Source organism: Triticum urartu, chromosome 7A (assembly GCF_056163025.1).
Source record: "Triticum urartu cultivar PI428250 chromosome 7A, HENAU_Tu73, whole genome shotgun sequence".
Taxonomy (NCBI): domain Eukaryota; kingdom Viridiplantae; phylum Streptophyta; class Magnoliopsida; order Poales; family Poaceae; genus Triticum; species Triticum urartu.
The window spans coordinates 691914677-691938669 of record NC_141879.1 but is presented as its reverse complement, the minus strand read 5'-3'; the positions used below and the strand labels follow the sequence as shown (position 1 = coordinate 691938669).

Below are 23993 nucleotides of genomic sequence, written 5' to 3'. Positions count from 1 at the left end.
ATGGAAGCACTCGGGGCGCCGCGATCGCCGCCACCGGCCACAGCGGCCACCTCGGCCGTTCTCGACGACGACGATCTCCTCGGCGAGATCCTCCTCCGCGTCGCCTTCCCCACCAGCCTCGTCCACACCGCTCTAGTCTGCAAGAGCTGGCTCCGCCTTGCCTCCGACCCCGTCTTCCTCCGCCGCTTCCGCGACCTCCACCCACCCAGTTTCCTCGGCTTCTACATCAAAACTGGAGGCACCAAGCCACCGCGGTTCGTGCCGATGCCTCAGCCCCCTGAGCTCGCTGCCGTTGTCCACCCTGCAAACTTCGATTTGGGCACCTTGGGCAGCGACAGCTTCGGCTTCTGTGTGGATTGCTGGAACGGCCTCCTCCTACTCACCTCCTACCTGCACGACGGCCCACCAGTAAGAACAGTCCGATGCCCGCTCTACCCTGGGAGATACACGACCATCCTCCCGCCAGTTCCGCAAACCAGCAGCATCCATGATGACCGCTTCACATACTACGACAGAGAGGTCATCCTCAAAGGCGGCGACGACGGCCTGTCCTTCTTCTATCTGGCAATGGGCGTGGAAGGGCAGCAGACAATTGTGGATGTGTATGTCTTACAAGATGATATATGGGCCATCTACTCTTCGGTTGCAACCGAATTCACCCGTATTTCGCTACGACTCGATCATGTTGCTAGTTTGATTGGTGACGGCAAGATCTATACTCTGGCCTATGTGAGCGGGATCAATATTTTAATCGTGCTAGATCTTGTGTCTGCCTCTCTGTCGTTAGTTAACCTCCCAGAAGAGGTGTTATCGTGGTGTGGCAAGCTGTCGCTCGCAGATGATGATTCTGGGGTTCATCTCATCACTCTCAAGGACCTACAAATACGCATCTGGCTGCACGGGGTGGATGGCAATAATGGCGCTGCCAACTGGTTCCTTGTGAATACCATTTGTTTACGTGAGATATGTGCTAATCATATGATACCAAGTCATGGTTTCAAGGATGCAGATGTACATGCACCTGGGTCCAATTCTGAGATCGAGGCGGACAATGCCCTCTACCTTTTTTATATCAAAAGCAAGGTTTTGAAGAAGGTTTACGACGTGACAGAAGAGGATGATTACGTGTTTAGTGTCAGCCCCTTTATGATGGTTTGGCCTCCAAAATTCCCTCTGATGAAGGAAGGACGTGATCTGCTGAAAGAATAACACTGCTAGCTTAGGTTTGCCTCTTTTTAATCTGCCTATATAAATGTGGTCTGCTAGTTACAATTAATGTACATGATGCTGCTATATGCTTATATCTGTTTGACCATTAAAAATGTGAATGGGCCGGTAACTGGCATCCTTAGTTCCCAGCAATGAAGGAGGAATGCAAGGTTTACCTCTTGCTGATTTGTTTACTACTTTGGTCTAGCTTCCATTGTGCGTTATGCTAATATTGTGCGCAATGAAATACAAAAGGATAAAAAAATATAAATGTTTGATCGGTATCTAGGCAAATCAAACACTTTCCAAGTGATATGCTGCCTCCGGTATCACATACATGTTCATGTAATCGCATGGAATGCATAATGACATATCATGGATTTTATATGTTTTCTTATGACAGATGGTGAGTTGTGCAAGCATGCATAGCAGAGTACATCAGTACCTACAAGAATGCATAAAATAATATAGATTGTCACCTCTAAAAATGCATATATAATAGTATATGTATCATCACACATACCAATTGTATCATTCATAAAAATTGTAACATTGTCACCTCTAACTACGCATAACATAATATGTATCGCCGCACATACCAATTGTAACATTCAGAAGAATTGTAATATTTTCACCTCTAAGTTCATGAAAGCATGCATGGAAGAATATACATCGGCACCTACAAGGAATGAATCTTACTACTGTGGCATATCAACACCGGCACCACCATAAGAACGATTGAGGGGGGGGGGGGGAGGAGGGGGTCTATAGTCACGTGACCGTACATGCGACTCATGAAACAGAATGCCGCTGGGGACGACATGGGTGCTGCCGTGTCAGAGTAGTGCCCCGCATTGGCTGGCAACACACGTTCGATGATGCCGGGCAGGACAAACTGAAAGCTAAAGTGGCTGGTGCTCGGCCATGGGCGGGGAGGGTTGTAATGTACATGAGCCATGGAGGTTGCATATAACAACCGAACTAAACAACATCACTGACGGGTGGGAAAGACTAAGGGTCGAATTTAGAAGGAAAACTCAGACATGTCAAATGGAGCAGCCTTTTCATTTAGAATCACCGTATCACAAACAGGCAATTGTTTTTCAGTCTGTGATAAGCGTCCGGCCGAGCACCAAAGTGCTTATGGCAGGTCAGTGGTAGTGCTCATCACTAACGTATGGCCAGTGGCCGGTCAGTGATGCACGATCAATAGTGTTCGGATATGTTGTAGTGCTACTTATAACTTATCTAGAAGCATGAGGATCGATGTTGGTGATGATGCAAACGAGTTCTCCCTTTGGAGAGTAACGAAAAGGGTTGAGTATGAAGATCGCCCTCAGAATCACAAAGTGGCGGCGAAAAAATTCACAATTATCCAGGGTAGGGTTTCAAGAGTATATAAAGCAATTGGCCACCGAAGCCACAGAGGAGGGAGGAAAGCCCCACATGTCATAGGCGCATTTGTAAGACGGGCACCTTCACTAGGTGCCTAGGCCTTGCGGGCCCACCATGCCCCTCCAGATGATGGGCCTTGGCACTCTAGTCCTCTAGTGCTACAAAAACACGCTATCATTTTCTCAGATTTTATTGAGGAATTTTTGTTTGGTGATTTTTTTTTCTGAAATTCCAAAAATAACAAAAAATAGGAACTAGAAGTGAGCATTGAATTAATACGTTGGTCCCTAAAAAAATTAGAAACATTGCACACTTAGAAGTTAATAGGCGTGAAATATACAAAGTTTATAGATATATCAGTGATGTATCACAGACTTCGGCATGAGATCGCGCAGTTCATGAACTGTTGTGTGGTCGCTCAACCCGCGACAGTTCCAAAGTAACAAATTCATTGGGCCCGGCAATAATGCCAGAGTATCATTCTTCTGTGGAATGTTCTTTATTCGGCCTCTTCAATCTCTCATTGACACATATGCTGAAGGTGAAAGAGGTGTTAAGGTGGGAGACATCACCCCTTCACTACTAGGGAAAACCCTAGTAGTAGCTCAGGTTTTGAGGCTATCAGCAGCGCGGGCGGCCGCGCTACCAATATGGCGCTACAGCTAACTCTTAGTAGTAGCGCTGTCTGTACCCGCACTACTACTATTGACTATTTCAACAGCGCTTTTCCGGAACGCGCTACTATTAGTTAGCTTTAGCGATTTTCTAGCCCCACGCTACTGCTATATCTTTCATCATTACCACCCTGTTTCAGCTTCAATAAACTGCAATTTCAAGATACTAGGTACTACTAGATATCAATTTCATAAAGCCATAAAGCATTATAGGTACTAGGTACTATTCCCTCGGTTCCAAATTACTCGTCGTGGTTTTAGTTAAAATTTGAACTAAAACCACGACGAGTAATTTGGAACGGAGGGAGTACTAGATAACAATTTCATATATACTCAACATGCATCCTCAAGCAGTACTAGGTGATATCGATGACGATCATCATATGTAGTTCTAGATGATATCGACGACGATCATCATATGTAGTTCTACATGATATCGACGACAATCATCATATGTAATTCTAGATGATATAGCCACACACACATATATAGTTCAAGATGATATCGACGACGATCATCATCCTCAAGCCTGGGCGGTGGGTGTTCCTGATAGTAATTAGGATGACCTGTCCAACACGAAGATTCTTGCCAATGAGGAATCTCTTCCACCCAACCGAGTTTAAGTGTGTACGACCGTCTGTGTCCATGCGGTAAGTACAGGTGGTGATGGAGCCCCTTGCGGTAAGGCGTAGTCCAGCTGAGCCTTCTTCATCAGGCTCGATACCACAACTCACAGATAGGTTCTTTGGCAATTTCTGAATAAGAAAAATATATCAATTAATAAATAGCTTCGCACATACTCTTGCAAATATATTTCTATTAAGTCTAGATTTCTACACTATCAAAAGACACAGTACTATGCATTTGTACTAATTAATCATGGATTCTACTAGTAAGTATATATGGATTATCTACACTATTAATAGTTCCTTGGATTCTACACTAATAAGCATGTGATCAGACTCTACACTAAAGCATATCATTGACTAGATTTCACAAAGCATATCACTGGACTCTACACTAAGCATATCATCGGATTCACTAAGCATATCATCGGATAATTTGCATTTGTAAGTATAACAATAAAGCATATATATATCATCAAATTACTACAGCCAGTATAACATACCATTTCATGCCGATCGACCATGGTACTTGTCAGGCGGGTCACGAATGGCACCCCGACAAAGTCATCACGTGGCGGAATTATGTCCCATAGGTTGCACACCTCCTCCTCTCTCAGCCTCATTCTTGCTACAATGGCTTCATGAAGTGAGTTCTCATCATCTTCATCGAGTGGGTCCTCATTATCTGAATCATCTTCGTCATCTTCGTCATCTTCATCATCTTCCACCAGGTTGAGATAAATGACAACCAGCTTGGTTCTTTCTGCTCTGAAGGAGAAGTTAATCAACTCACCACCAGTAAGACGCATGTGGGTGAGGAAACAGGCCCATCCATCTCCTCCAATCTGCGACATATTGCGTCCTTTCTCGACCTCCATAGTGTACGGCCCCCCAAGAGCCTCAAATGTCACAGTGTCTCTTGTCAGCTTGTTGAATTTCAACCTCACATTGCATGGGACGATCTGTGTAAAAAAAGCAAAATGACACAATGCAAATGCCAACACTAAAAATAAAATAGTTGTTACATTTCATCTAATTTCTTACGCCGCATGACGAAAACTCGGCTGGAAGTAGATGTCGAACAGCTTGCCAATTGCAAGGCTGCTGGCGCACCTTGACTTACACAGTCAACATAGTGGTGGTGGTGGCGGCGCAATTTTCCTAAAGCAATATGAGCAAAGGATTAACGATCCACTTCACAGGAAAGAAAAACAGTAGCATGTGATATTTTTGGTTCTTCCGCGAGAAGCAATTTTATAGACAATTATAAGGGTACCAAATAAGGGTACCACCTACCAAGACATTTCATCTATTTTGGCCCCTATTGCCTAAGATAATTGATTAAAAAATCAAGTGGCAAATTTAACTAAATTGGCACCTACATTTTGCCAAAATATAACTTATTACAAAAAAACAAAAGCATCTACCTATCCATATACAGAAAAAATAACAATCAAATGGTGCATACTAAATCAACTAAATCAAGTAGCCTACTAAATCCACTAGCATAGTAAATCAACTAAATCAAAATGTTCTAAATCAACTAAATCAACTAGCCGACTAAATCTACTAAATCAACTAGCCGACTAAATCAACTAAATCGAAATGTTCTAAATCCATTAAATCAACTAGCCTACTAAATCAACTAAATCAAAATCTTCTAAATCAACTAGCCTACTAAATCAACTAAATCATATCAACTAAATCAAAATGTTGCATATGAACTAGCCTACTAAATCAAAATGTAGCAGGGAGGAGTAAGAAGGAGGGGCGACTCGAGGAGGGAGAAGAGAGTAGGACGGAGGAGGAAGGCGGAGCGAGGAGGGGCCGACCGGCGGCAAGTCGAGGGAGGACGGAGGAGGAGGGCGGTACCGAGTCCAGCGAGGAGGATGAGTTGACGGTGGCACAGAGGGAAGAGGGGTAGGCGACGGCGGCTGGCGGGGGCGACGGCGGCCGGCGGGGCAGGACCGGCGCGCCCGGGGGGGGGGGGGGGTTGAGGGGGAGTGAGTTTGAGTGTGAGCGTGGATCGAATAGAGGAGAGCATGGGGGGCGGGTTGGAGATAGCTAGTTTTAGCAGCAGCGCTCTAAAGGCAAATGCGCTACTGTTAAACTACCTAGCAGTAGCGCGGTCTGAATAAAAGCGCTGCTGCTAGAACTAGCGTCACGGCGGGGTCGTGGGAATTATAACAGTAGCGCGGCTTAGAGGAGGCGCGCTGCTGCTACGTCTATTTCAGCAGCGAGTACTGCCAGAGCGCGCTACTACTACAATGCAGCAGCGCCTTATTTTTAAACTCGCTGCTGGTAAAATCATGTGTATAAGTTTTTCCCTAGTAATGCTTCCCCAGACATGAGGCAGGAACTAGGGATAAATAGAACTTATTCCTCGCGGGAGAATCGAACTACTATTGTCGCCCTTTTTCTGCATTGTCCCCATCTGTCGGTTTCAACAGACTAGAAGTGATAGCATCTAAATCATCATCATCGTCCATGTCAGCGTCCTGTGAAGTCCTCTTCCTAGGGCGGTTACCTCCCAATGCCATTCTTCTGCGGCCTCAGTGCCTCACTAGTGACGCACATCCCCACACGCACACCACAGATAATTTTTAGCCTTGGCTGAGTTTTTAGGTCGCACCAAATATCCAAGCCTATTTATCGTAGGTAACCCGCGTACGACCTTCTCAGCCGGAAGGAAATCATGTACGACCTGTTCGTATAGTTTTGGTCGATAGACGTGCTTAATTGACCTCCTGAATTTGGATTTTACAAACCGAGAAGAAAACAGAGTAGCGGATGCACAAACCAGCTATTCTCATCTCAATAGATCATTTGATTTCTCTAAGTTAATTGTAAATGATATGTGAATTGTCCAAGAATAAAGTCATATTCTTGTCAAATCTTTTTTGAGTGATACCGAGGAGTGTGAATCTCGACACAACCGATCCCCCACCCACCAAATTCCCTACCGTGAAACCAGCCACCGTTGCCATTCTCTTTACAGTTTAGATCCAAAATGCCACTGTTGTTCCACCACCACCGAATGATGGAGCCACACTGTTGGCGGCCGGCGCAAATTTCCCCTAATCACAACGTTTGTCGAGGTCATTTGCCCGTAGCTCGCAGCCAAACTCCTCGATGCAAACACAATCATGCTGCTCACCCTAGCCGGTCGAGGCCAGATTCTGTACATCGGGCAAGTCCTCTCCACGCCACCGGAATGAGTTCTCCTTGTCTCGGCGCCAGAGCAGTCGATAAAAATCAATCTACTTAGGCAAAACTAACAGGAATGGAGTTGGCCGGTTGGTTCTGTCCGTCTTTCCGTGTCACCGCCGTCTTTCCTCAGTGCCTTATTTTTTAAAGGAAGGGGCATGCTTCACCAAATAATGGTTACATCATTGCCCAAAATTTTCATAAGAAAATAAGGGGGTGCATCCGCCCAAACATATGAGGAATTCGCACATCCGTATCCAACCAGCTCATGAGCTCTACTATATTCGACTCTCTAATACAAAGCTCAATTATAACCTTCCAAACTTCAAGCAAACTACTATGACAATCATTTAACACCGGTGCTGCTACCATGGTTGGCACGATGACATTTTCGTCACAAACGAGCACACCAAGCTTGGAATCGAGATTTGCTAACAGGCAAGGACTCATAGGGGTACGGTGTGCGTGTGTGCGTTCATAGAGATGGGTGTATGCGCGTATGTATGAGCGCTTGCGTCTATAATGTGTAAAAAAAAGGAAATGAGGAATTTGCTGCGCCAAGATTCGCATTGCTACTTGTCGCTACGATTTTTTTCCTTCTTAGCCCAAACCGGATTAACCCACCTCGTCATAGAAAACCTCCGAAACCCTAAATTTTCTGCTCCGATTCCTTCTAGCGCCGTTTCTGCCCCGATTCCTTCTAGCGCCGCTCCCATCCCTCTCTCTGCTCCCCCACGATCCACTCCTCTCCATCCCCAATTCAACGATTTCCTCCTCGTCGAGCCTGGATCTGGCCGTACCCTATGGAGCGACACAATTCATTCAGGTGAGCCTCGATCTGGGCGGATCACGCGGTCCTGCCGCTTCTTTCTTTGCAGCCCGCCCCCGCATCTTTTCTATCTCCGCGAGACGACATCTGAGTCTGACTTCCTGCGTGCGATTTCTAGAGTTTCTCACTCGAATTGACACCCGCCTTTTCCTTGGTTGCCAGGATGGGACAGGCCAAGGAGAACGACGTGTACAAGCAGGAGCTGCTCGACGACGACAAGGCTGTCGACGCCGCCGGGCAAGCAGCCGCCAGGAAGTAATTATTCATTCAACTTCCTTCTTTTTCTTCATCTTCCCTTCACTTTGCTTGCTCCCATTCTGATGGACGGCCTGTGCGCGCAGGGGCAACGTCGGCAGCCACAGATCCGGCTTCACATATTTCTTGCTCAAGCCCGAGCTGCTCCGGGCCATCCAGGACTGCGGCCTTGAGACCAGGCCTAACGCTTGGAGCAACGGCCCCCCGAAGGCAAGTTAGTTCGATTACGGTTAGCTATTCGCCCTTGGATCCATTAATCGCCACCTCTTAAGCTTTTAGGTTTCAGCCCATATGAGCTAGACAGCTAGGAATAATTTGTAAAAGCCAACCCTTAATTTCACCGTCTACCATGCTCCAACTAGCTAGAGCTACCCTCTGTTTTAATAGCAAAAAGAAATCATAGGCTACGTGTGTGGTGGTTAATATATTGCACAATTGATTAAAAACTTGTTTGGAAGCTATCAAATGTATGCTAGCAGAGATGCTGATCACGTTCATCATTTCATTAATTTATTTCAGTTCCTTTTTGACGGACGGCCTACGCGCACAGGGCTGGTCGACTACGAGAAGGACAACAAGGCCGCCGCCAAGCCAGCCGCCGGGCATGCAGCCCCAAGAAGTAATTATTAATTCAGCTCTCTTGTTTTTTATTTTGGCTCGGGCTTTATGACACTCCTTATTCTTACTTACCATCCAACATTACTTTGAGATCTGTGCTAGTCAACTAACTTACTACATGAAAATTTCTCTTCTATGTTTCTCTTAAATGAAATAACATATAGACTTTAAACTTTGCAGGTCAACCAAACTTTCAAACTTCAATGTGTGAAATACTTTTAGATTTTTTTGGTCCGGCATAAATATACAAAATGAGATATATTTTTAGTAAAAAGGCTATCTTAAGTATTTATGATTCACGAAAAAAATCAAAATAAATTTTCCACATTGTAGTAAGAATGTTTGTTTCTCTGCAAAGTTTGAAGTTCATATGTTGTTTTATGTTGGATAACAAAAAAAATGTGCCTATGCGGATTGTGATGTGTAAGTGGGATAAGAGGTGCCATGGAGCCTTAGCTCCACTACAACTTCCTGTTTTTCTTCTTCCCGTCCCTTTGTTTGCTCCCTTTCTGATGGATGGCCTATGCATGCAGGGGCTACATTGGAATCCACGGCTCCGGCTTCAGGGACATTGTGCTCAAGGCCATCCAGGACTGCGCCTTCGAGCACCCAAAGGACTGATAAGGTCGTTAATGCCGCCGCCAAGCTCGCCACTGGGCATGCAAGCCCCAACGAGTAATTATTCATTCAACTTCCTTGGTTTTTTCTTCTTTCCGCCCCTTTTTGTTCCCTTTCTGACGAACGGTCTATGCACGTAGGGGCTATGACGGAATCCACAACTTAGGCTTCAGGGACTTTTTGCTCGAGCCTGAGCTACTCCGGGCCATTCAAGACTGCAGCTTCGAGCACCCATCAGAAGAAGTTAGTTTGAATGATTAGCACGTACAACGCTCAGCCATTAATTGCCACCCCTTAGATTTCAGGTTTCAATCCACATGAGCTAGGCCGCTAGGAATAATTTGAAAATGGTAACCCTTAATCCCACTGCCTACTATGCTCCAACTAGAGCTACCTCGTGTTCTAACAGGAAAAATTATCATAAGCATTGTGTTTGGTGGTTAATTTGTTGCAAAATTGATTAAAAACTAGAAGAAACAACATGCGTTGCCACGTTATTTTCTTGTCATTGTGCATAGAGTTTCTTTTTCTCATTATATTTGTTTTTAAGAATTCATTATATTTGTTAAAAGTTTCATCTTCCACTTAATAGACTAACGAATGAAAAATTGGCGGTGAGAAACTATGTACCTGCTGGAGAATTAGCCCTGTATGTATGTGGTGGCACCAAGCGATTTCGGCCCATTAAAGAAGATGCAAAGATGGTCTCAAGAGAAGGGCCTCCTGGAGGGGCATTGCATGTTCACTAGTATAGTTGAAACTACGCGTGTCGTCCTGCCTACAACTGAAGCAACTTGAATGGGAGGGATGTAAGCTAGTTGCATGTCCACCCCTGATGTTTTATGGCTTGGTTTTTTCGGCTTCATTTTCTTTTCTTTTTAAAACATTTTCTAGTTTATTTTTATTTTATTGTAAGTATTTTTTCAACATTTTTATGTGTTCTTTGTGACATTTATTTTATTTTGCATTTGTATTTTTCATATTGTTATTTTTGTTTGTCTATTTTTATTGTTTTTTTAACATTTTTCTTGTATGTCTATCATTAGGAACGCAACTACAAGTGCCGTCCCCAATTGCACTCTAGTGGTGTTTTGTTGGAGGGAGTGATAGCTGCATGTCTGTCACTAGGCACGCAACTGCAATTGTCGCCCCGCTCCCACCCACCCCCCCGACTGCAACTGCGTGAGATCAGTGCGACTACAACTCAACAGTGTTTTTGTTGGTAGAGTGGGATGTTACACGTCTGCCAGTAGGCACACAGCTAGAAATTTTGCCCTTTGACTACAACTCCATGTCCCTGCAAAAAAAAGACTACAACTCCATGTGTTCACCGTGACTACCACTTAGTGACATTTTCTATCTGAGGGTGAGGAGGGAAGTTGCATTTCTGCCACTAGACATGCAACTGCAAGTGTCATCCCTGACTCACACTGTATGTCATCAATATGACTGCAACTTAGCGGTGCTTTTTGTCTAAGGGAGTTGCATGTCTACCACTAGACATGCAGGTGCAAGTGTTGCCCTCGACTGCAACTGCATGTCTTCATCGTAACTGCCGCTGCAAGTATCTCCGGGGGAGAGGCGAGGGGGCAGTTGCATGTATGCCACTAGGCACGCAAGTGCAAGTCTCGTCATTGATTCTCACCCATTATATGCAACAACCCGTTGCACATTGGTCGGCCGCCCACAGTTACATGTTCGTGGGACCCACACACCCACTTAAATTATCTTTATTTTTTATTTTTTTTATTTTTAGTTTTACTTTTGTTACACGAAAGACAATAGATTTTTTTTAAGAATGACAAGAAAAATAAAGGGAGAGTGAGATGGTACGAAGAGCAGGAATGGAATTATATGTTTCATTCTTTTTTTTATCCTTTTCGATATGTTACTTCTTTGTCATAAAATATATTTTTATGCAATTAAAACCTATTTAAAATAAATACAGGATGAGAATAATAGGAGAAAGCAAGAGGTGTCATAAAGAAAAGAACATAACACGTGACGCGAAGGAAAAAATGTTGGGGAACGTAGTAATTTTAAAAAAAATTCCTACGCACACACAAGATCATGGTGATGCATAGCAACGAGAGGGGAGAGTGTTGTCCACGTACCCTCGTAGACCGAAAGCGGAAGCGTTATAACAACGCGGTTGATGTAGTCGTACGTCTTCACGGCCCGACCGATCAAGCACCGAAACTACGGCACCTCCGAGTTCTAGCACACGTTCAGCTCGATGACGATCCCCGGACTCCGAACCAGCAAAGTGTTGGGGAAGAGTTCCGGCAGCACGACAGCGTGGTGACGATCTTGATCATGTTGCTAGTTTGATTGGTGACGGCAAGATCTATACTCTGGCCTATGTGAGCGGGATCAATATTTTAATCGTGCTAGATCTTGTGTCTGCCTCTCTGTCGTTAGTTAACCTCCCAGAAGAGGTGTTATCGTGGTGTGGCAAGCTGTCGCTCGCAGATGATGATTCTGGGGTTCATCTCATCACTCTCAAGGACCTACAAATACGCATCTGGCTGCACGGGGTGGATGGCAATAATGGCGCTGCCAACTGGTTCCTTGTGAATACCATTTGTTTACGTGAGATATGTGCTAATCATATGATACCAAGTCATGGTTTCAAGGATGCAGATGTACATGCACCTGGGTCCAATTCTGAGATCGAGGCGGACAATGCCCTCTACCTTTTTTATATCAAAAGCAAGGTTTTGAAGAAGGTTTACGACGTGACAGAAGAGGATGATTACGTGTTTAGTGTCAGCCCCTTTATGATGGTTTGGCCTCCAAAATTCCCTCTGATGAAGGAAGGACGTGATCTGCTGAAAGAATAACACTGCTAGCTTAGGTTTGCCTCTTTTTAATCTGCCTATATAAATGTGGTCTGCTAGTTACAATTAATGTACATGATGCTGCTATATGCTTATATCTGTTTGACCATTAAAAATGTGAATGGGCCGGTAACTGGCATCCTTAGTTCCCAGCAATGAAGGAGGAATGCAAGGTTTACCTCTTGCTGATTTGTTTACTACTTTGGTCTAGCTTCCATTGTGCGTTATGCTAATATTGTGCGCAATGAAATACAAAAGGATAAAAAAATATAAATGTTTGATCGGTATCTAGGCAAATCAAACACTTTCCAAGTGATATGCTGCCTCCGGTATCACATACATGTTCATGTAATCGCATGGAATGCATAATGACATATCATGGATTTTATATGTTTTCTTATGACAGATGGTGAGTTGTGCAAGCATGCATAGCAGAGTACATCAGTACCTACAAGAATGCATAAAATAATATAGATTGTCACCTCTAAAAATGCATATATAATAGTATATGTATCATCACACATACCAATTGTATCATTCATAAAAATTGTAACATTGTCACCTCTAACTACGCATAACATAATATGTATCGCCGCACATACCAATTGTAACATTCAGAAGAATTGTAATATTTTCACCTCTAAGTTCATGAAAGCATGCATGGAAGAATATACATCGGCACCTACAAGGAATGAATCTTACTACTGTGGCATATCAACACCGGCACCACCATAAGAACGATTGAGGGGGGGGGGGAGGAGGGGGTCTATAGTCACGTGACCGTACATGCGACTCATGAAACAGAATGCCGCTGGGGACGACATGGGTGCTGCCGTGTCAGAGTAGTGCCCCGCATTGGCTGGCAACACACGTTCGATGATGCCGGGCAGGACAAACTGAAAGCTAAAGTGGCTGGTGCTCGGCCATGGGCGGGGAGGGTTGTAATGTACATGAGCCATGGAGGTTGCATATAACAACCGAACTAAACAACATCACTGACGGGTGGGAAAGACTAAGGGTCGAATTTAGAAGGAAAACTCAGACATGTCAAATGGAGCAGCCTTTTCATTTAGAATCACCGTATCACAAACAGGCAATTGTTTTTCAGTCTGTGATAAGCGTCCGGCCGAGCACCAAAGTGCTTATGGCAGGTCAGTGGTAGTGCTCATCACTAACGTATGGCCAGTGGCCGGTCAGTGATGCACGATCAATAGTGTTCGGATATGTTGTAGTGCTACTTATAACTTATCTAGAAGCATGAGGATCGATGTTGGTGATGATGCAAACGAGTTCTCCCTTTGGAGAGTAACGAAAAGGGTTGAGTATGAAGATCGCCCTCAGAATCACAAAGTGGCGGCGAAAAAATTCACAATTATCCAGGGTAGGGTTTCAAGAGTATATAAAGCAATTGGCCACCGAAGCCACAGAGGAGGGAGGAAAGCCCCACATGTCATAGGCGCATTTGTAAGACGGGCACCTTCACTAGGTGCCTAGGCCTTGCGGGCCCACCATGCCCCTCCAGATGATGGGCCTTGGCACTCTAGTCCTCTAGTGCTACAAAAACACGCTATCATTTTCTCAGATTTTATTGAGGAATTTTTGTTTGGTGATTTTTTTTTCTGAAATTCCAAAAATAACAAAAAATAGGAACTAGAAGTGAGCATTGAATTAATACGTTGGTCCCTAAAAAAATTAGAAACATTGCACACTTAGAAGTTAATAGGCGTGAAATATACAAAGTTTATAGATATATCAGTGATGTATCACAGACTTCGGCATGAGATCGCGCAGTTCATGAACTGTTGTGTGGTCGCTCAACCCGCGACAGTTCCAAAGTAACAAATTCATTGGGCCCGGCAATAATGCCAGAGTATCATTCTTCTGTGGAATGTTCTTTATTCGGCCTCTTCAATCTCTCATTGACACATATGCTGAAGGTGAAAGAGGTGTTAAGGTGGGAGACATCACCCCTTCACTACTAGGGAAAACCCTAGTAGTAGCTCAGGTTTTGAGGCTATCAGCAGCGCGGGCGGCCGCGCTACCAATATGGCGCTACAGCTAACTCTTAGTAGTAGCGCTGTCTGTACCCGCACTACTACTATTGACTATTTCAACAGCGCTTTTCCGGAACGCGCTACTATTAGTTAGCTTTAGCGATTTTCTAGCCCCACGCTACTGCTATATCTTTCATCATTACCACCCTGTTTCAGCTTCAATAAACTGCAATTTCGAGATACTAGGTACTACTAGATATCAATTTCATAAAGCCATAAAGCATTATAGGTACTAGGTACTATTCCCTCGGTTCCAAATTACTCGTCGTGGTTTTAGTTAAAATTTGAACTAAAACCACGACGAGTAATTTGGAACGGAGGGAGTACTAGATAACAATTTCATATATACTCAACATGCATCCTCAAGCAGTACTAGGTGATATCGATGACGATCATCATATGTAGTTCTAGATGATATCGACGACGATCATCATATGTAGTTCTACATGATATCGACGACAATCATCATATGTAATTCTAGATGATATAGCCACACACACATATATAGTTCAAGATGATATCGACGACGATCATCATCCTCAAGCCTGGGCGGTGGGTGTTCCTGATAGTAATTAGGATGACCTGTCCAACACGAAGATTCTTGCCAATGAGGAATCTCTTCCACCCAACCGAGTTTAAGTGTGTACGACCGTCTGTGTCCATGCGGTAAGTACAGGTGGTGATGGAGCCCCTTGCGGTAAGGCGTAGTCCAGCTGAGCCTTCTTCATCAGGCTCGATACCACAACTCACAGATAGGTTCTTTGGCAATTTCTGAATAAGAAAAATATATCAATTAATAAATAGCTTCGCACATACTCTTGCAAATATATTTCTATTAAGTCTAGATTTCTACACTATCAAAAGACACAGTACTATGCATTTGTACTAATTAATCATGGATTCTACTAGTAAGTATATATGGATTATCTACACTATTAATAGTTCCTTGGATTCTACACTAATAAGCATGTGATCAGACTCTACACTAAAGCATATCATTGACTAGATTTCACAAAGCATATCACTGGACTCTACACTAAGCATATCATCGGATTCACTAAGCATATCATCGGATAATTTGCATTTGTAAGTATAACAATAAAGCATATATATATCATCAAATTACTACAGCCAGTATAACATACCATTTCATGCCGATCGACCATGGTACTTGTCAGGCGGGTCACGAATGGCACCCCGACAAAGTCATCACGTGGCGGAATTATGTCCCATAGGTTGCACACCTCCTCCTCTCTCAGCCTCATTCTTGCTACAATGGCTTCATGAAGTGAGTTCTCATCATCTTCATCGAGTGGGTCCTCATTATCTGAATCATCTTCGTCATCTTCGTCATCTTCATCATCTTCCACCAGGTTGAGATAAATGACAACCAGCTTGGTTCTTTCTGCTCTGAAGGAGAAGTTAATCAACTCACCACCAGTAAGACGCATGTGGGTGAGGAAACAGGCCCATCCATCTCCTCCAATCTGCGACATATTGCGTCCTTTCTCGACCTCCATAGTGTACGGCCCCCCAAGAGCCTCAAATGTCACAGTGTCTCTTGTCAGCTTGTTGAATTTCAACCTCACATTGCATGGGACGATCTGTGTAAAAAAAGCAAAATGACACAATGCAAATGCCAACACTAAAAATAAAATAGTTGTTACATTTCATCTAATTTCTTACGCCGCATGACGAAAACTCGGCTGGAAGTAGATGTCGAACAGCTTGCCAATTGCAAGGCTGCTGGCGCACCTTGACTTACACAGTCAACATAGTGGTGGTGGTGGCGGCGCAATTTTCCTAAAGCAATATGAGCAAAGGATTAACGATCCACTTCACAGGAAAGAAAAACAGTAGCATGTGATATTTTTGGTTCTTCCGCGAGAAGCAATTTTATAGACAATTATAAGGGTACCAAATAAGGGTACCACCTACCAAGACATTTCATCTATTTTGGCCCCTATTGCCTAAGATAATTGATTAAAAAATCAAGTGGCAAATTTAACTAAATTGGCACCTACATTTTGCCAAAATATAACTTATTACAAAAAAACAAAAGCATCTACCTATCCATATACAGAAAAAATAACAATCAAATGGTGCATACTAAATCAACTAAATCAAGTAGCCTACTAAATCCACTAGCATAGTAAATCAACTAAATCAAAATGTTCTAAATCAACTAAATCAACTAGCCGACTAAATCTACTAAATCAACTAGCCGACTAAATCAACTAAATCGAAATGTTCTAAATCCATTAAATCAACTAGCCTACTAAATCAACTAAATCAAAATCTTCTAAATCAACTAGCCTACTAAATCAACTAAATCATATCAACTAAATCAAAATGTTGCATATGAACTAGCCTACTAAATCAAAATGTAGCAGGGAGGAGTAAGAAGGAGGGGCGACTCGAGGAGGGAGAAGAGAGTAGGACGGAGGAGGAAGGCGGAGCGAGGAGGGGCCGACCGGCGGCAAGTCGAGGGAGGACGGAGGAGGAGGGCGGTACCGAGTCCAGCGAGGAGGATGAGTTGACGGTGGCACAGAGGGAAGAGGGGTAGGCGATGGCGGCCGGCGGGGCAGGACCGGCGCGCCCGGGGGGGGGGGGGGGGTTGAGGGGGAGTGAGTTTGAGTGTGAGCGTGGATCGAATAGAGGAGAGCATGGGGGGCGGGTTGGAGATAGCTAGTTTTAGCAGTAGCGCTCTAAAGGCAAATGCGCTACTGTTAAACTACCTAGCAGTAGCGCGGTCTGAATAAAAGCGCTGCTGCTAGAACTAGCGTCACGGCGGGGTCGTGGGAATTATAACAGTAGCGCGGCTTAGAGGAGGCGCGCTGCTGCTACGTCTATTTCAGCAGCGAGTACTGCCAGAGCGCGCTACTACTACAATGCAGCAGCGCCTTATTTTTAAACTCGCTGCTGGTAAAATCATGTGTATAAGTTTTTCCCTAGTAATGCTTCCCCAGACATGAGGCAGGAACTAGGGATAAATAGAACTTATTCCTCGCGGGAGAATCGAACTACTATTGTCGCCCTTTTTCTGCATTGTCCCCATCTGTCGGTTTCAACAGACTAGAAGTGATAGCATCTAAATCATCATCATCGTCCATGTCAGCGTCCTGTGAAGTCCTCTTCCTAGGGCGGTTACCTCCCAATGCCATTCTTCTGCGGCCTCAGTGCCTCACTAGTGACGCACATCCCCACACGCACACCACAGATAATTTTTAGCCTTGGCTGAGTTTTTAGGTCGCACCAAATATCCAAGCCTATTTATCGTAGGTAACCCGCGTACGACCTTCTCAGCCGGAAGGAAATCATGTACGACCTGTTCGTATAGTTTTGGTCGATAGACGTGCTTAATTGACCTCCTGAATTTGGATTTTACAAACCGAGAAGAAAACAGAGTAGCGGATGCACAAACCAGCTATTCTCATCTCAATAGATCATTTGATTTCTCTAAGTTAATTGTAAATGATATGTGAATTGTCCAAGAATAAAGTCATATTCTTGTCAAATCTTTTTTGAGTGATACCGAGGAGTGTGAATCTCGACACAACCGATCCCCCACCCACCAAATTCCCTACCGTGAAACCAGCCACCGTTGCCATTCTCTTTACAGTTTAGATCCAAAATGCCACTGTTGTTCCACCACCACCGAATGATGGAGCCACACTGTTGGCGGCCGGCGCAAATTTCCCCTAATCACAACGTTTGTCGAGGTCATTTGCCCGTAGCTCGCAGCCAAACTCCTCGATGCAAACACAATCATGCTGCTCACCCTAGCCGGTCGAGGCCAGATTCTGTACATCGGGCAAGTCCTCTCCACGCCACCGGAATGAGTTCTCCTTGTCTCGGCGCCAGAGCAGTCGATAAAAATCAATCTACTTAGGCAAAACTAACAGGAATGGAGTTGGCCGGTTGGTTCTGTCCGTCTTTCCGTGTCACCGCCGTCTTTCCTCAGTGCCTTATTTTTTAAAGGAAGGGGCATGCTTCACCAAATAATGGTTACATCATTGCCCAAAATTTTCATAAGAAAATAAGGGGGTGCATCCGCCCAAACATATGAGGAATTCGCACATCCGTATCCAACCAGCTCATGAGCTCTACTATATTCGACTCTCTAATACAAAGCTCAATTATAACCTTCCAAACTTCAAGCAAACTACTATGACAATCATTTAACACCGGTGCTGCTACCATGGTTGGCACGATGACATTTTCGTCACAAACGAGCACACCAAGCTTGGAATCGAGATTTGCTAACAGGCAAGGACTCATAGGGGTACGGTGTGCGTGTGTGCGTTCATAGAGATGGGTGTATGCGCGTATGTATGAGCGCTTGCGTCTATAATGTGTAAAAAAAAGGAAATGAGGAATTTGCTGCGCCAAGATTCGCATTGCTACTTGTCGCTACGATTTTTTTCCTTCTTAGCCCAAACCGGATTAACCCACCTCGTCATAGAAAACCTCCGAAACCCTAAATTTTCTGCTCCGATTCCTTCTAGCGCCGTTTCTGCCCCGATTCCTTCTAGCGCCGCTCCCATCCCTCTCTCTGCTCCCCCACGATCCACTCCTCTCCATCCCCAATTCAACGATTTCCTCCTCGTCGAGCCTGGATCTGGCCGTACCCTATGGAGCGACACAATTCATTCAGGTGAGCCTCGATCTGGGCGGATCACGCGGTCCTGCCGCTTCTTTCTTTGCAGCCCGCCCCCGCATCTTTTCTATCTCCGCGAGACGACATCTGAGTCTGACTTCCTGCGTGCGATTTCTAGAGTTTCTCACTCGAATTGACACCCGCCTTTTCCTTGGTTGCCAGGATGGGACAGGCCAAGGAGAACGACGTGTACAAGCAGGAGCTGCTCGACGACGACAAGGCTGTCGACGCCGCCGGGCAAGCAGCCGCCAGGAAGTAATTATTCATTCAACTTCCTTCTTTTTCTTCATCTTCCCTTCACTTTGCTTGCTCCCATTCTGATGGACGGCCTGTGCGCGCAGGGGCAACGTCGGCAGCCACAGATCCGGCTTCACATATTTCTTGCTCAAGCCCGAGCTGCTCCGGGCCATCCAGGACTGCGGCCTTGAGACCAGGCCTAACGCTTGGAGCAACGGCCCCCCGAAGGCAAGTTAGTTCGATTACGGTTAGCTATTCGCCCTTGGATCCATTAATCGCCACCTCTTAAGCTTTTAGGTTTCAGCCCATATGAGCTAGACAGCTAGGAATAATTTGTAAAAGCCAACCCTTAATTTCACCGTCTACCATGCTCCAACTAGCTAGAGCTACCCTCTGTTTTAATAGCAAAAAGAAATCATAGGCTACGTGTGTGGTGGTTAATATATTGCACAATTGATTAAAAACGTGTTTGGAAGCTATCAAATGTATGCTAGCAGAGATGCTGATCACGTTCATCATTTCATTAATTTATTTCAGTTCCTTTTTGACGGACGGCCTACGCGCACAGGGCTGGTCGACTACGAGAAGGACAACAAGGCCGCCGCCAAGCCAGCCGCCGGGCATGCAGCCCCAAAAAGTAATTATTAATTCAGCTCTCTTGTTTTTTATTTTGGCTCGGGCTTTATGACACTCCTTATTCTTACTTACCATCCAACATTACTTTGAGATCTGTGCTAGTCAACTAACTTACTACATGAAAATTTCTCTTCTATGTTTCTCTTAAATGAAATAACATATAGACTTTAAACTTTGCAGGTCAACCAAACTTTCAAACTTCAATGTGTGAAATACTTTTAGATTTTTTTGGTCCGGCATAAATATACAAAATGAGATATATTTTTAGTAAAAAGGCTATCTTAAGTATTTATGATTCACGAAAAAAATCAAAATAAATTTTCCACATTGTAGTAAGAATGTTTGTTTCTCTGCAAAGTTTGAAGTTCATATGTTGTTTTATGTTGGATAACAAAAAAAATGTGCCTATGCGGATTGTGATGTGTAAGTGGGATAAGAGGTGCCATGGAGCCTTAGCTCCACTACAACTTCCTGTTTTTCTTCTTCCCGTCCCTTTGTTTGCTCCCTTTCTGATGGATGGCCTATGCATGCAGGGGCTACATTGGAATCCACGGCTCCGGCTTCAGGGACATTGTGCTCAAGGCCATCCAGGACTGCGCCTTCGAGCACCCAAAGGACTGATAAGGTCGTTAATGCCGCCGCCAAGCTCGCCACTGGGCATGCAAGCCCCAACGAGTAATTATTCATTCAACTTCCTTGGTTTTTTCTTCTTTCCGCCCCTTTTTGTTCCCTTTCTGACGAACGGTCTATGCACGTAGGGGCTATGACGGAATCCACAACTTAGGCTTCAGGGACTTTTTGCTCGAGCCTGAGCTACTCCGGGCCATTCAAGACTGCAGCTTCGAGCACCCATCAGAAGAAGTTAGTTTGAATGATTAGCACGTACAACGCTCAGCCATTAATTGCCACCCCTTAGATTTCAGGTTTCAATCCACATGAGCTAGGCCGCTAGGAATAATTTGAAAATGGTAACCCTTAATCCCACTGCCTACTATGCTCCAACTAGAGCTACCTCGTGTTCTAACAGGAAAAATTATCATAAGCATTGTGTTTGGTGGTTAATTTGTTGCAAAATTGATTAAAAACTAGAAGAAACAACATGCGTTGCCACGTTATTTTCTTGTCATTGTGCATAGAGTTTCTTTTTCTCATTATATTTGTTTTTAAGAATTCATTATATTTGTTAAAAGTTTCATCTTCCACTTAATAGACTAACGAATGAAAAATTGGCGGTGAGAAACTATGTACCTGCTGGAGAATTAGCCCTGTATGTATGTGGTGGCACCAAGCGATTTCGGCCCATTAAAGAAGATGCAAAGATGGTCTCAAGAGAAGGGCCTCCTGGAGGGGCATTGCATGTTCACTAGTATAGTTGAAACTACGCGTGTCGTCCTGCCTACAACTGAAGCAACTTGAATGGGAGGGATGTAAGCTAGTTGCATGTCCACCCCTGATGTTTTATGGCTTGGTTTTTTCGGCTTCATTTTCTTTTCTTTTTAAAACATTTTCTAGTTTATTTTTATTTTATTGTAAGTATTTTTTCAACATTTTTATGTGTTCTTTGTGACATTTATTTTATTTTGCATTTGTATTTTTCATATTGTTATTTTTGTTTGTCTATTTTTATTGTTTTTTTAACATTTTTCTTGTATGTCTATCATTAGGAACGCAACTACAAGTGCCGTCCCCAATTGCACTCTAGTGGTGTTTTGTTGGAGGGAGTGATAGCTGCATGTCTGTCACTAGGCACGCAACTGCAATTGTCGCCCCGCTCCCACCCACCCCCCCGACTGCAACTGCGTGAGATCAGTGCGACTACAACTCAACAGTGTTTTTGTTGGTAGAGTGGGATGTTACACGTCTGCCAGTAGGCACACAGCTAGAAATTTTGCCCTTTGACTACAACTCCATGTCCCTGCAAAAAAAAGACTACAACTCCATGTGTTCACCGTGACTACCACTTAGTGACATTTTCTATCTGAGGGTGAGGAGGGAAGTTGCATTTCTGCCACTAGACATGCAACTGCAAGTGTCATCCCTGACTCACACTGTATGTCATCAATATGACTGCAACTTAGCGGTGCTTTTTGTCTAAGGGAGTTGCATGTCTACCACTAGACATGCAGGTGCAAGTGTTGCCCTCGACTGCAACTGCATGTCTTCATCGTAACTGCCGCTGCAAGTATCTCCGGGGGAGAGGCGAGGGGGCAGTTGCATGTATGCCACTAGGCACGCAAGTGCAAGTCTCGTCATTGATTCTCACCCATTATATGCAACAACCCGTTGCACATTGGTCGGCCGCCCACAGTTACATGTTCGTGGGACCCACACACCCACTTAAATTATCTTTATTTTTTATTTTTTTTATTTTTAGTTTTACTTTTGTTACACGAAAGACAATAGATTTTTTTTAAGAATGACAAGAAAAATAAAGGGAGAGTGAGATGGTACGAAGAGCAGGAATGGAATTATATGTTTCATTCTTTTTTTTATCCTTTTCGATATGTTACTTCTTTGTCATAAAATATATTTTTATGCAATTAAAACCTATTTAAAATAAATACAGGATGAGAATAATAGGAGAAAGCAAGAGGTGTCATAAAGAAAAGAACATAACACGTGACGCGAAGGAAAAAATGTTGGGGAACGTAGTAATTTTAAAAAAAATTCCTACGCACACACAAGATCATGGTGATGCATAGCAACGAGAGGGGAGAGTGTTGTCCACGTACCCTCGTAGACCGAAAGCGGAAGCGTTATAACAACGCGGTTGATGTAGTCGTACGTCTTCACGGCCCGACCGATCAAGCACCGAAACTACGGCACCTCCGAGTTCTAGCACACGTTCAGCTCAATGACGATCCCCGGACTCCGAACCAGCAAAGTGTTGGGGAAGAGTTCCGGCAGCACGACAGCGTGGTGACGATCTTGATGTTCTACCGTCGCAGGGCTTCGCCTAAGCACCGCTACAATATTATCGAGGAGTATGGTGGAGGGGGGCACCGCACACGGCTAAGAGAATGAGCACGAAGATCAACTTGTGTGTCTAGAGGTGCCCCCTTGCCCCCGTATATAAAGGAGCAAGGGGGAGGGGCGGCCGGCCAGGAGGAGGCGCGCCAGGGAGGAGTCCTACTCCTACCGGGAGTAGGACTCCCTCCTTTTCCTTGTCCAACTAGGAGAGGGGGAAGGAAGGGAGAGAGGAGAGGAAGGAAAGGGGGGGCGCCGCCCCCCCCTCCTTGTCCAATTCGGACTAGATGGGGAGGGGGCGCGCGGCCTGCCCTGGCCGCCCCTCCTCTGCTCCACTTTCGGCCCATTAGGCCCATTAACCCCCCCCGGGGGGGGGGGGGTTCCGGTAACGCCCCGGTACTCCGGTTTTATCCGAAACTTCTCCGGAACACTTCCGGTGTCCGAATATAGCCGTCCAATATATCAATCTTTATGTCTCGACCATTTCGAGACTCCTCGTCATGTCCGTGATCACATCCGGGACTCCAAACAAACTTTGGTACATCAAAATATATAAACTCACAATGAAACTGTCTTCGTAACGTTAAGCGTGCGGACCCTACGGGTTCGAGAACAATGTAGACATGACCGAGACACGTCTCCGGTCAATAACCAATAGCGGAACCTGGATGCTCATATTGGCTCCTACATATTCCACGAAGATCTTTATCGGTCAGACCGCATAACAACATACATTGTTCCCTTTGTCATCGGTATGTTACTTGCCCGAGATTCGATCGTCGGTATCTTAATACCTAGTTCAATCTCGTTATCGGCAAGTCTCTTTACTCGTTCTGTAATACACCATCTCGCAACTAACTCATTAGTTGCAATGCTTGCAAGGCTTATGTGATGTGCATTACCGAGAGGGCCCAGAGATACCTCTCCGACAATCGGAGTGACAAATCCTAATCTCGAAATACGCCAACCCAACATGTACGTTTGGAGACACCTGTAGAGCTCCTTTATAATCACCCAGTTACGTTGTGACGTTTGGTAGCACACAAAGTGTTCCTCCGGCAAACGGGAGTTGTATAATCTCATAGTCATAGGAACATGTATAAGTCATGAAGAAAGCAATAGCAACATACTAAACGATCGGGTGCTAAGCTAATGGAATGGGTCATGT

The 23993-nt window shown here is 44.6% G+C and overlaps 3 protein-coding genes across 3 annotated transcripts; all 3 read left to right on the top strand.

The window, feature by feature from the left end:
* LOC147961611 (uncharacterized) lies at positions 1–1209 on the top strand. The gene has a single exon (XM_087533876.1). The coding sequence runs from the start codon at positions 1–3 to the stop codon at positions 1207–1209; it is 1209 nt and encodes a 402-aa protein (XP_087390002.1).
* Positions 1210–8103: 6894 nt separating this feature from the next.
* LOC147961610 (uncharacterized) lies at positions 8104–9752 on the top strand. Its single transcript, XM_087532269.1, has 5 exons — positions 8104–8195; positions 8282–8405; positions 8715–8814; positions 9347–9488; positions 9572–9752. Exons 1-5 carry the CDS (start codon positions 8104–8106, stop codon positions 9690–9692), a joined length of 579 nt encoding a protein of 192 aa, XP_087388395.1. The 3' UTR covers positions 9693–9752.
* A 9396-nt stretch (positions 9753–19148) lies between these two features.
* Positions 19149–20797, top strand: LOC147961609 (uncharacterized). The gene is made up of 5 exons (XM_087532266.1): positions 19149–19240; positions 19327–19450; positions 19760–19859; positions 20392–20533; positions 20617–20797. Exons 1-5 carry the CDS (start codon positions 19149–19151, stop codon positions 20735–20737), a joined length of 579 nt encoding a protein of 192 aa, XP_087388392.1. The 3' UTR covers positions 20738–20797.
* Positions 20798–23993: the final 3196 nt, after the last annotated feature.